Below are 14,138 nucleotides of genomic sequence, written 5' to 3' on the forward strand. Positions count from 1 at the left end.
GAAATTACATTCTTCTTATCAAAATTCCCAATAAAATTCGTTTGGGTAGAATATTCTTCACATCTGGTCCTAACCTGTTATGTGTTACTGAACACTGTTAGCTGCTGTGTTTCACTTCATAGGTACCTGCATTTCATAGTTGGGTTAAATTATTCTTGCTACTCAGTCATTTTTTGCAACAGCGGTTCTCAAACGATGGGTCGGGGCCCCAAAGTGGGTCACGGCCCCATTTTAATGGGGTTGCCAGGGCTATCTTAGATTTGCAGGGGCCCAGGACCAAAGCCCAAGGGCTTTAGCCCTGGGCATCGGGACTCAGATTACAGGCCCCCTGTAGGGTTGTCAACTTCCTAATCACACAAAAACCAAACACCCCTGCCCCTCCTCTTCTCCGAGCTCCCGCTCACTCCATCCCCACTTGCCTCTGTCACTCACTCTTCCCCACTCTCACTCACTTTCACCGAGCTGGGGCAGGGGTTTGTGCAGGGGGTATGGGCTTTGGGCTGGGGCTGCAGGCTCTGGGGATGAAGGGTTTGGGATGCAGGAGGGGACTTCAGGCTGGGGCAGGGGGTTGGGTGTGGGGGTGAGGGCTCCAGATGGGGGTGGGGCTGGGGACGAGGGGTTTGGGGTGCAGGAGGAGGCTCCGGGCTGGGCCAGGGGGTTTGGGTGCGGGGTCCAAGCAGCGCTTACCGAGCTCCGAGGAAGTGGCCGCCAGGTCCCGGCAGCCTCTAGGTGCATAGGCGGGCAGGTGGCTCTGTGTGGTGTTTTCCCACCTGCAGGTGCCGCCCCCAGCAGCTCATATTGGTCGCAGTTCCCAGCCAATGGGAGCTGCAGAGCTGGTAGTTGGGATGAGGGCAGTGCGCAGAGTCTCCCAGTCTCTGGCTGCCCCAGTGCCTAGGGAGTCCTGGGGGCTGCTTCTGGGAGCAATGCAGAGCCTGCCTTGGCCCGGGGCCCCTGCTGCACTGCCGACCGGACTTTTAACGGCCTGGTCAGCAGTGCTGACCCGAGCCGCCAGAGTCCCTTTTTGACTGGGCATTCCGGTCAAAAACCAGACTCCTGGCAGCCCTAGCTCCCTGCCTGGGGATGAAGCCCTTGGGCTTCGGCTTTGGCCCCTTCCCCACTGGGGGGCTTGGGCTGGCTCAGGCTTCAGCCCCCCCTCCTTGGGTCATGTAGTAATTTTTATTGTCCAAAGGGGTTGCGGTGCAATGAAGTTTAGAAACTTTGGTTGTAAAATAGGGGTTCTCAAAGTACTTTGGGATGAAAAGTGTTATATATATTTTTTGAATGTATTATTCATTGCATTGTCTAGTCTTAAAAGATTAAGGTGGGTAAATCAATTAACAAGAGGTTTGTTAGATATTATATTTTGTGTAGTGGTAGTCTTGTACAATTGGGATCTTAAAAGACATGGCTGAAAATTCATGTTTTTAAACCTATTTTAGTTTATTTTCAGGTACAGTATATTCTAGACACGCTATCATTAATTTACAGAATTTGTTTGATTGTGTATTGTACATCATGTCACTTCGTCTTCATTTGTTAGCATGTGCACGTTATTTGTTGTTTGTGTCTCAGCTCACTGTGACACCCAATACGTGAACGTGAAAAAGCACTCTTTCCAAACCTGACACTTTGTATTGGGTTACGTGGCTGATGCCTATCAGACACAGTAATGGGCACATATTTTAAGGAATCAAAGTCTATGATGTGGTGTCAGATATAAGAATCTAGAGCAGTGGTGGGCAACCGGCGGCCCGTCAGGGTAATCCTCTGGCGGGCTGCGAGATGGTGTTTACATTGATTGTCCGGAGACACAGCCGCCTACAGCTCCCAGTGGTCGCAGTTTGCAGTTCCTGGCCAATGGGAGCTGTAGAAGGTGATGACCAGCATGTCCCTGTGGCTCACGCTGCTTTCCACAACTCCCATTGGCCGGGAACGGCAAATCGCAGCCACTGGGAGCTGCGGGCAGCTGTGTCTGCAGACGGTCAATGTAGACACTATCTCGCGGCCCGCCAGCGGATTAACCTGATGGGCCATGTGCCGCAGGTTGCCCACCATTGATCTAGAGAGAGAAATTGGTAGTAGCATTCACCAATATTATACAGTATATCACTTCCTCCTCTTATGCAAGGGAGTATGTTGTGCCCTCTCTCCTTAGTATAAATTTATTTCTCAAAGTCAGTTGGAACTGGCAGATTAGACTGTATTAACTTCAGTATATCTCCTGAGCAGAATATTTTGCCCTGCATACAGTCATGGACGTAGGATAATTAACCATTAGAACAGCTTACCTAGGGATGTGGTGGATTCTTTGTCACTTTACTTCAAGACTGGATGCTTTTTAAAAAGATATCCTAGTTCATCCAAAAGTTGCTGAACTCAATGCAGGAATTGCTAAGTGAAATTCCATGCCCTGTGTTATAGAGGAGGTCAGACTAAGGGCTGGTCCCCACTTAGTCCGGACTTCGGACTAAGGTACGCAAATTCAGCTACGTTAATAACGTAGCTGAATTCGAAGTACCTTAGTCCGGACTTACCGCGGTCCAGACGCGGCCGGAAGTCTCCCCCCGTCGACGCCGCGTACTCCTCTCGGCGAGCTGGAGTACCGGCGCCGACTGTGAGCACTTCCGGGATCGATCCGGGATCGATTTATCGCGTCTTAACCAGACGCGATAAACCGATCCCAGAACATCGATGGCGTGCCTCCGGACCAGCCGGTAAGTGAAGACTAGGCCTAAGTGATCTTCTGGTGAAGATGCTTTAAACCAACTGGAGGGAGTTCTCCTGTCTGCTTAATAACTCCTGCCTCTGTGAGAGGTGGTAGCTATGTTGGCGGAAGAAGCTGTCCTGACGATATAGCACTGTTTACACAGACACTTAGGTCGGTATAATTTATTTCACTCGGGGTGTGGATTATTCACACCTCTGAGCAACGTAAATTATACTGAAGTAATTTGCAATGTAGACATATTCTTAGAGAGAGAGAACGCTTCTCTGTCCTGTAGATTGAGGTTCAGAGACAGCCTTTGGTGCCTTGGGCCTTCACCCAGGCGTTCTGCTTTCAGTGATCTTTTTGCTTCCTCCTATAAAGTCATTCGTACCCTCTTCCCTCACACAGTAGAGGAGGAGACTGGATCTTAAGCAGCTTTTGCACTTTCATAGTTTAGGAAGTCTCTTGCAGTCTCTAGCATTTAGTTTGGCTCCATAAAGGACACTGGGACTTGCTGGTTTTGACCAGTCATTTTAGTAAGGCTTGCATCCATATGACGTCACATGCTACCTTCTGATCTCAGTCCAGTTGTGACACAGGCCCATTGTTTAGGAGCACATCAGTCTGTGATCGCTATACATATCTGCTCTTTGTTCACATACAGAATGCTTTAGGTATGGCACAGTCAATGTAGTTGTGTGACCATAATGACCACAGCATCTACCAGTGGTGAACGCTTACAGAGATGGCCCTGTAGACACAGTTCTACTCAAAGAAAACAGTCCTGTGCTAGAGCACCGGGGACTAGAACCAGCAACAGCATGTAAGGTTTTTAATTCACATGGGATGAAACTTTTATCGTAGAAGTTAGCCTGTTTTTTATATATATATATAAAAAGTTAATCTCATATCTATGTACAATCCATAGTAGAGGTTAGTACACTGCAAAATAAGTGATTACAAAAGCATACCTGCACAGATTTATTTAGGTTAAAATGCACCACGGGAATAGTTAGAAATTATGGCTCATTTGAAAGGAAAGCAAATGGTCTCTTAAAGGGGGAAAAATAATTGCCATCACTTAGACATATGTGAATTAGAAGTCTGCAGTTTGCAAAATTTGATCATATTTAAAAAATACATATGAGTGTTTTTTTTTTTTTTTAGCATCTGGCTGAGTGACCGTACACAAATATTTGAGATTTAGCCTTTTGTGATACAAGTGTAGAATATTGTGCTCTTTCCTATTATTTTGCTTCAATTGGAATTGATGCTACTATAGAAGCACTGTCGTTCTTTTTTACATTCCATGCCTGGACAGTTCTAAAGGCGCCTGCAGGCTATCTATTGTAGTGAGCCTCTCACAACACTTGGGGCCCAGTTTTGAATGGCTTGTGCATTAAAGAGACATTTTTCTTATTTCCTACGTGTTTGCAATGTTGCTCCATGAAGATGTTTATAAATTTTATTTTAACATAGCTTAATACTATTTAAAAAAAAATAAAACATATTGAACTTAATAGGTGAGACCTGTTTTTGTATTTAGTGTGTCTGCTCAGATTGTATAGCGTGAGTCTGCATGGGTGTAGGTAATAAAATAAATTATATAATGTTTTGTGTCGTGCCTATCTTCTGTTTTCTGGAATTGACTAAGGCTTGCAACTTCAAAGGTAAGGTTAGGCTTCCCTTTTGTGTTCAGATAGTGTGACTAAACTATTATGGCTGGCATTTCTGTGGAAGACTTGTGAGGCTTGTCCTTTGTTTTAATCTTTAAGTATCTTAGGAGTCATCCATAAAGGATATAGGCAGCAGGGGAGTTGAGGTCTTATGGACAGTTGGTGGAGGGGGCAGAGTAAAAATTCTGGAAAAATCTGCAGAGATCCTTTCAGGATTTCCACTTTGTTCCCTTTGGCTGTAACAAATCTTTGAAAATGGTGCTGTGGAAGTGGGTAAATGAAAGAGAGCTACATGGGGCTAAGGAATGGTGATGTTCTTTTGGGAGTTAAAGGCATTTATACAGCTTGAGAAAGAGAGTGGCGAGCTCAGTATTTGATAAAATCTACTGGAGCCCTCTAATTTGTTGGTAATAAAAAAGGAAAAAAATGGGGAAAAATTAGGTTATTCCCTTGTTTAATTTGCTAGACTGACACTAATTCTTCAGTTCACTTACTGTATTAGTTAATTTTAATATCTACTCTGCATTCTTGATTTCAACAGGGGAGAAGGTGGATGCAGAGGGTAAAAGGGTACAGGATTGGAGGGGTGAGAGAAAGGGGTTTGGTAGCAAATTGCGCAGTTCCCTGTTCACAGCTATACTGGAATCCCATGTAATTCTGCTATTTCATGGGCTTTCAATTGTGGGTTTGTCACCCCGTTTTATTGTAGCGTCAACAAAATCATTTTTATTGGAAACTTTATGAAAATCGGTGGAGACCCTAAAATGAGAGAAACTTGCTTAGACAAAATAAAATGGAAAATATCTCTTGACAGGTTCTAATTTTAAAGTTACTGGATGTTTCAAGATGACTTAAATGTACAAAATGGTGGAAGATAGTTTCTTCATTGGTATAAATTCTACTTGCTAACAAACAACTCCATATTTTTGGTATCTGCTTATTCTAGCAACGTTTCTTGAATTTCTGTTACATCCATAAATGGTCATATGAGTAGCTTGTGTCCGATCAGGATATCAGTGGGAAGTTTTGAGGGCAGACAGTCTGCAGAATCAGGCCTTTCAAACAGAAGTTTTTCTATATTTGCAAGTAGGAAACACAAAAACGTTTTCAGTAATTTTATGTAAAATTTATAAATTATAAATTAATGGAGATATCCTATCTCCTAGAACTGGAAGGGACCTTGAAAGGTCATCGAGTCCAGCCCCCTGCCTTCATGTATTCTTTTCCCAAATGAAACAGTGAGCCGAAACCAAAACAAACCTGAACACATTTCCTTGTAAGTATTTATTTTAATGTAGTAGAATAGAGGCATCTTAATCATAAGTGCTCCTATATTTGTTCATCAACATATTGACAGGCATGCAGGTAATCTGTTAAAACAAACATTGTGAATACGGTGAAGCGGGAAGGCCTTGCTGACTGCGAGGGGTGAAAGTGCTTCAATATGGCAAAATCATATTTTAATCACTCTGAGGAGTAAGAAACAGGTTGTGTTATGGCAGGTCTCTTATTTAATGCTGGTGAGGTGTTTTTGTGATGTGATTGCCATAAAATATATTTGTTTGTGCACAAGAAATGGTATACATTCCATATAGTATGTTTGTTGTCTTTTTGCACTGAAAGAAGGTGGGTTTATTTTAAAACTCTAAATCTCTTACCAGTCGAAAATCTGCCCGAACGGCATTTGTACCAGTGACTTGAATGACAAGAGTTCTTTGTGAGGGAGCAAATGTGCAGCAGTCTCCCTACTGTACAGTTAAACTTTTGGTGCATAAATCATTTTAGTAGATTGGGCCAGTAGAGAATTGCTTATAGTACACGCTGTGAGAGTTGTCAATATGCTATATGCGATGTCAGAACTTTTCCAAACCCAAAAACTATTGTCATGTGCATTTGAAGGTTGATTCTACTACGCTGTGTTTAGCCCGACATTAATGGTGCCAGCTTTCTATGCTAAAGTGCTTGTAGGTTCTTATGCAATTAAAAGCTTCTAAATTTCTTAATAGGTATCTGCAACGTTGACATTTTAACTTGGCGTACCACAACCTTAAAAGGCTCGATCATGCACCATTGAAGTCAAAGGGAGCAGAATCAAGTTCTCAATTTCTATGAAGCCTTCTTTAAATAGCCTGAATTCAGTAACTGGGGTTGTACAAAGAGTTAGCTGGTGGCACTGTAATAAGGAGAGGTGGCTATTTGGACCCTTACATTTCCAGCAAGTCAGTAGGAGACCTTCTGAAAAGAGTTAACTAATTTCTGTGCACTTCTTCAAAGTCAATACTGACATTAATTAATAATAGAGTCCTGTGGCACCTTTAAGACTAACAGATGTATTGGAGCATAAGCTTTCGTGGGTGAATACCCACTTCGTCAGACGCATACGTCTTTCACCCCCGAAAGCTTATGCTGCAATACATCTGTTAGTCTTAAAGGTGCCACAGGACTCGCTGTTGCTTTTTACAGATCCAGACTAACATGGCTACCCCTCTGATACTGCCCTCAGTTTGTCATCACTCTCTGAGTCTGCCTGAGAATTAAGATTTTTGATGATTTAATCCTGGGGTCAGATCGTTGGTTGGTGTAAATCGGGCTAGCTCCATTGAGTTCAAAGATGACATGCTGATTTTACACCAGCTGTGGATGGTTTCTAAATTCTATGCCCCTTTTAAGTAATTTAAATCAGCTAAATCGACTGCAGGCCTTAATATGGCTAGCTCCGCTGTCTTGAATGGCTTGGGAGATGTATCTGAGGTGGAAGTTGGAAGTTTAGGGTTGGGCGCCTTGTGGATTGGTGAGCTGAATCAGCTGAGCAGTGTCTGGTCAGCAGACAGCCGTCTGGGGAGCCTGCTAATGGTGGTCGTTATGCTGCTCTAAACCTCCAGCTGAGGTGGAAGATGGGCCATAAACCCAGGAGGAGACTCTGTGACAGTTAGGAGGCCAGGTGGGAGAAGTGAATCTCGGAAGCAGGATGTCTGTGGCCCAGGGCAGAACGTGGAGTTGAAGGCAGTGGAAGAGTGCATATTTGGGTTGGCCAGGTGCTAGAACAGTAGTGGGCAACCTGTGACCTGCCAGGGTAATCCACCGGCTGGCCGCCAGACAGTTTGTTTTCATTTGCACGGCCACCCACAGCTCCCAGTGGCCGCAGTTCACCATTCCTGGCCAATGGGAGCTGCGGGAAGCAGTGTGGGCCACAGGAATGTGCTGGCCGCCATTTCCCGCAGCTTTCATTGGCTGGGAATGGCGAACTGTGGCGACTGGGAGCTGCGGGTGGCCATGCAAATGTAAGAGCCTTTACTGTGCTAGAGTCTTTACAGCTGAAGCTTGTGGCACTTGCCTCTGCTGTAGGTAATCTGAGGTGATACTAAACTGTGGCAAGACAAGATTTGGTACCATGACACTGCAAAAGACCCCATGTGTAGCCTACGTTGACACTTGGGTTTGCACCTGATGCACTGTCTCACATGCTAAATTTTATTTATTTAGGATTTAAATTATTTAAAAGGAGTAGAAAACACAATTTTAATGACTGAGTCCTAGCACTTTCCTCCATGACCTCCTGAGAGAGAGATGATAAACTGAGGGCAGAGGCTAGTCCACTTTTATGATGAGGGCTTCTTAAGGTCTAATGAAGCAAAGAAGCAAGCTGTCTCTCTTCTCACAGCTTCTTGGAAAATACCTCACGTATTGAAAAGACAGGAAAAGTACATTGGATCCCTGGGCAAGACTGAGGCCTTATTCTCCGTCTTCTGACGGATTGCTTGAGCACTACCTTGCTCCACAGGTTAACTTCAGCTCTGCTAATCCTTTCTTTATGCAGGTGCCCAAAGGAAAGGCTAGCAGCTGACTGCTTTCAAGATGGGAGAGTTCCTTGGGATGGTCAGGTTCCAAACCCAAGCGTTATTTTCCTCGCTATAAACATTAGACCTTGAGCAGAAGACTTTGCTGACTGCAATTGGTTATTTCTGTTTCTTATGATCCACTCACTTGCATACCTTTAACGCCTGTGTTCTGGGCAAGATTTACTAAGGAATCACAGTAGAAGGATGAATAGTTTTTTAGTAGGACAAACAGTGTTTGTAATATACTTGTAGTTTTTTCTTCTTTTTCTCCTTCACTTTTTTCCCACCACCTTCTTCCACGGTGTCCTTCTCCTTCCTCCTCTCCAGTCAGTTTGCACTAAATTTATTTTTTCTTATTTTTTCTCTTTTTTAGGTAAACGGTTGCAAGAATGGGTTTCTGTTATCCTTTGCATAATCTTGGTCACAGTTGACTTTCTGCTCCTGTTAATCCATTTTTCAGCAAATCATCTTTATAAAATAATAGCAGGTGTAGGTAAGTATTTCAGTCTTTTAACACTCAACATATTTTAAAATTATCAATACACACAGTTCAGATCTTCACATTTTGCAGCAATATGGCAGATATTGTTGTAAACGTGTTTTTAATTTAGCTGTAAGAATTGCAAAATCAGAAATGTAGAGAAATTCAGAACTAAGGTTGGTATTGCAACTACCCATATACACAGGCAATATGGCAGTATTGTTCTAGGCCAGAGGATTTGAATAAGCTCCTATGTTCTGTATTTTTGAAATCGCAGGATATAGAATTATAGTCCGCAATCAGCAAAGCACTTATGTGCTTAACTTATGTACGTGTGTATATATAATAGGGTGACCAGATAGCGAGTGTGAAAAATCGGGACGGAGGTGGGAAGTAATAGGTATCTATATAAGAAAAAACCCCAAATATCAGGACTGTCCCTATAAAATCAGGACATTGGTTGCCCTAATATATAAAAAATGAAGAGAGAACACTGAGAAAGGATCAGTGGATTCTATTATTACATTTACTACTCGATGAATTGGTGTCCATATAGTGTCTTTTCCACCATAATTAGCATTCACTTGGTGACATTACCTCGGGCTTATAGACTTTCTGGACATTGTTATAATGCCATGTCTAAGTTGCTCTTTGTAACATATAGTTTGTGAAATTTTCATCTGTAGTACTTAAATATATTGAAATAATGAGAAAGGGAGGGAAGAAACCCTGAACTTTAGTGCCATCCTGGAAAAAATGTTTTGCTGATATTTTCCTGAAGGGGAGAAACTTGTTAGAAACTCTTGTGAAGTAGAGGAGGGCTGTACTTTTAAGGATGCCTTTATTTTGGAACAGATCTGCAGGAGTATACTGGGATGAATGTGTTAAGGACAGAATTACGTTATTGCACCCTCTTTTAATCACTTTTTCCCCCCCTTCCAGCTCAGGTGTTGCAGATCTGTGACATGCTGGCAGTGTACTCAGTTGCATTGTGGGGAAACTGTCAGGTTAAAAGTTAGACTTGTATATTTGATCCCATGTGTGAGCTATTTTATTTTCCTCTCTTCCAGTTACATAGCTTCTTTGTGGTTTTATAAATATTTCACCAGCATGTCTAAAGTCTATTTCATCCCTCTTTTAAACATATTAAATATAAATGCAGCAACAAATTTACGGCAAGTCTGTCTGTAGCAACACAAACTCAAAACTTCCACTGAAAAATAAAAAGAATTGGTTTATCACAATTTATTTGTATCTATATTATTTGTTTTGCCATCTGTAGTATCTGCACTATCATACTCCAAATACTAAGGTACTTAGAGTGCCTAATTCCACAGGTCTAGAAGAACCAATCAACTGTGAAGTCTATTTTAATGCCTCAACTGTAAATAAAAACCTGATGTACAAACATGGGCATTCTCAGGGTGCTAGACCGATTCCATTTCAGGTGTCCAGTTAGAGCAGTAGCTATTCCTCTCTAGTGAAGCCAACTGGCTTTGCAATTGCAATGTTAGGTTGTCCAGCCAATTGAGCTGTGGAAAAATAGTTTAGGACCAGATTCAGTTGAAATCCTCATTCACCTTGTATTAGGGTTACCATATTTAAAAAAATAAAAGAAGAGGACACTCCACGGGCCCTGGCCCCGCCCCTTTCCCACCCCTGGTCCCGCCCCAACTTCACCCTTCCTTGCCCCTTCCCCAAAGTCCCCGCCCTAACTCCCCCTCCTCCCTCCCAGCCACGCGAAAAGGGCTCCCCGAGCGCTACTGGCTTAACGGTTTGCCGGGCAGCCTCCAGACCCTGCGCCCCCAGCCGGCACTTCCCCAGCGCAGCTGGAGCCTGGGAGGGGAAGCTCCCAGCCGGGGGTGCAGGGTCTGGAGGCTGCCCGGCAAACCATGAAGCGCTCGGGCTTCGGGCAGCCCCCATGCCTCCGGACCCTGCGCCCCCGGCCAGGCACTTCCCCTTCCGGGCTCCGGCTGCTCTGCTCCTCCCCTGACTCTTCGGCTCTGTTTAAGAGCCAAGCTGCCCGAGCCAGCGCTACCGGCTTCGGGCAGCCCCCGTGCCTCCGGACCCTGCGCCGCCGGCCAGGCACTTCCCCTCCCCGGTTCCAGCTGCTCTGCTCCTCCCCTGACTCTTCGGCTCTGTTTAAGAGCCAAGCTGCCTGAGCCAGCGCTACCGGCTTCGGGCAGCCCCCGTGTCTCCGGACCCCAGCCGCCAGAGCAGAGCAGCTGGAGCCCGGGAAGGGAAGTGCCCAGCCGGCGGCTCGGGGTCTGGAGGCACGGGGGCTGCCCGAAGCCGGTAGCGCTGGCTCAGGCAGCTTGGCTCTTAAACAGAGCCGAAGAGTCAGGGGAGGAGCAGAGCAGCTGGAGCCCGGGAAGGGAAGTGCCCGGCCGGCGGCGCAGGATCCGGAGGCAAGGGGGCTGCCCGAAGCCGGTAGCGCTGGCTCGGGCAGCTTGGCTCTTAAACAGAGCCGAAGTCTGAGTCGGGAGGAGCGGAGCAGCCGTGGGAGAGGAAGTGCCTGGCCGGTATTTTTCCCGGACATGTTCGGCTTTTTGGCAGTTCCCCCCGGACGGGGGGTTGATTGCCGAAAAGCCGGACATGTCCGGGAAAAACCGGACGTATGGTAACCCTACTTGTATCCCACAAAAGGCCTCTCAAGTGCTGGGTATATGAGGCAGGGATAGGAGCACTTTATGGATAATGTAGTGCTCCTGTACTGCTGGTATGAATTTAATTCACAAGGGGAACTTGTACAAAAGTTTGTTCCAGCCACACTCCAGGAGTGTTATACGTGGGAGAGCATAGTCTTGAGAAGTACGGATACAAGAGTATTTTCTGATGAATACCTTATGGACATATTATTGCAACCATAATACAAATATTTTAACAGCTCAGATGCGTTCTCTTCACCCAGTTCTCAAACAACTATAAAGACATTCTTGATTTTATTTCCAGTTTTCATTTCCTGAAATAGTCTGAAGGCACTTGTTTGCTTTCAGAGACTAAGGCCCTGATCCTGCAATCTGATCCGTGCAGCAGAACCTCAGTGACTTTGCTGGGTCTCCCTGCAGTCACAGGGGCCCAGCTCCATGGATTCAAGTGCAGGATCTGGGCCTAACCGTATTAAAAATGAATTTTTCCCATTCAATCTGTAATTGACACTGATTATTCACTCAAGCTCATGTAATCCAGTTGAGTGCAGTGGTATTTGGAATCACATTACATGTCACCCGGGCAAGTCTACACTACAGCGCTACATCAAAACAGCTGCACCAAGTCTGGTGAAGAAACGCTATGCCAATGGGAGAGCGCTCTGCCATTAGCATAATTACTCCACCTCGGTGAGAAGCGGAAGCTATGTCAGTGGGAGAGCAGTGTGGACAGTTCAAGACTTGCGTTGCTCAAGTGGGGTGGGGCTTTTTCACACTCCTGAGCAACATAAGTTAGACTTAAGCGGCTGTGTAGACCTGCCCTTACTTATACTGCTTGTCAGCAGTTTTTCCAGGTTGTTTAAAAATGTCCTTCCCACCCACTTCCCTTAGAAATTGGCAATACTCCCTATGAAATAAGCTATAAAACAACTGACTTGTTTTGAAATGATTGAAGATCTAGTAAAGGATTTGTACTGGAAAGTCCACCTAGTCTTTAGCTGTAGTGGAACAGATGTGCCATCGTCATTATACTTGACTTTATAGAACAATTGGTTTAGTGCTACTAGAAGTTTAATATGGCCTCTTGCTTTAGGAAGCTCTTAAGAGGATAACCATGATTTAAAAAAAATATAAACGACAAAAGCCTCTGAGGTTGCCTGGAATTTCATTGCCTATAGAGTGATTTTATGTGGGCTTACAGGAGAGTTAATACCAATTAGAGATGTAACTCATCTTCAGTTATCATTAAAGCAAGCACTGATCTGACTGTGGAAAGCCATGTGTGGGATGAGTGAATGTGTGAGTTTGATTATTTGGGAATGTTTGTGCATAATATGTGCAGGTTGTCTTATCTTTCTAATACTTTGCAGTCCCCCTGCCCATGAGGCTTATGTCTTTAATTTCCTAATAGCATGACTCCTTCCAGTTTTGCCTCTCTGTCGCTTGAAGCAGTATCCTTGCTCATTGTTTTGAAAAATCATATTATGCCTGTCCATCTTTTTGTTCTTTACATTGGCTGCCTATAAAGTGGTGGATTAAGTTTAAATTTGCCCCTTGGTTTCTAATGATGTAGGCACTGGCTATACTGAAAACAGCCTTGTTGAAGTTTCCTTTTTATTGATAAGTTGTGTTCTAGAGCTCCCACTCTGTTGCTTTATGGGTTGGCCTTTGCTGTGTGCGTAGACTTTGAATGTGGAATTTCCTGTCCCTGGACATCTATCTCAGCTAGTCTTGCCCCATTTATATATGGCTTAATTTTTTCCCCAGAGGTATTTTTAGTAGGACCACTGTTGGTCTCATATTTGTTTGTTCCTTTTTTAAGTTAAATCTCTTTCCAATTATCTACATGTAGAATTATAGGAAGGCAGTGTTGTTGTAGGTGAAGCATAGGAATGCCTTAAGATATTTTAAATCAGTTGTAATTATTGTTAATAGGTGAATAGTTCGGAGGCTTATCCCAACTATCTAAATCTCTAGAGCCCGCTAAAATAAGCGGGAAACCCTTATATAAATGCTTTCGTGTACTTCTTGCTTCCACGTTGACTGTTTTGTGAAGTATTTCCAGCCCTCCTCTCAAACCCAAAAAGTTGAACTCACTAATGCAATATTTCTGGGTCAGCTCATTCACCCAGCGTGGGAGTCCATTAGGGTATAGTGAGGCCACAGACCGAAAAAGCTATGGATCCATGGATATCTAGGGTCACAATCCCCATATCACCTTGCTGGCTCATTCTGGTTGTACTTCCCCTTTGGACTGTACCCCAGCTGTTGATAACACACTGTGAACTCTTGGAGGGCTGTGGGAGCGTCACAGAGTGGTATATCCTTATGTAATTTCTGGAGAGGAATATACCTCTCCTGTGTGTCTCTCTCTCCCCCAACCCCCTACCTCTCCAATCCTAGCCATGTCCTGTTTTTGTCCTGCGTGGTAGAGTATCCACATGAATCTTCTTCAGAGAGGAGAGAGACTGGTATGTGAAGTAGGAGGCTTCCATTGCTATCTTCTCTTATGCAGGGCCCAACAGCAGTATCCCATCCCTGTCCCACAGCAGGAGGTGAGGGGAGCATTGGAGTCTGTCTCGGGGGTTATGCTTTTAATTCTAGCCAGGCAAACTACTGTGATCTGAATGGATTTGCTTTATTAACACCTTGCAAGCATCAGTGCTTTTGAACGTTTTAGAGAGTGAAGATTTAACATCGACTTCAGCTGTGCTTTAATAAAGAATGATTTAAAAATCTGTTCTGTTTTATAAACCTTAGAATTTCACAATGGTTGTGCTTCTCACA

At 44.4% G+C, this 14,138-nt stretch overlaps 1 protein-coding gene across 2 annotated transcripts in view; it reads left to right on the plus strand.

The window, feature by feature from the left end:
- The window catches only part of LOC101952652 (plasmanylethanolamine desaturase 1-like), a 77,356-nt gene that overhangs the window by 28,545 nt on the left and 34,673 nt on the right, over window positions 1-14,138 (plus strand). The window contains exon 2 of one of the 2 annotated variants that reach the window (XM_005289823.5): window positions 8,596-8,715. The exons of the other annotated variant lie outside the window; for it this stretch is intronic. Coding sequence (XP_005289880.1) covers window positions 8,596-8,715 — 120 coding nt within the window. The remainder of the gene's footprint in view (window positions 1-8,595; window positions 8,716-14,138) is intronic. 2 annotated transcript variants of the gene reach the window in all.

Source organism: Chrysemys picta, chromosome 14, assembly GCF_011386835.1.
Source record: "Chrysemys picta bellii isolate R12L10 chromosome 14, ASM1138683v2, whole genome shotgun sequence".
Taxonomy (NCBI): Eukaryota; Metazoa; Chordata; order Testudines; family Emydidae; genus Chrysemys; species Chrysemys picta.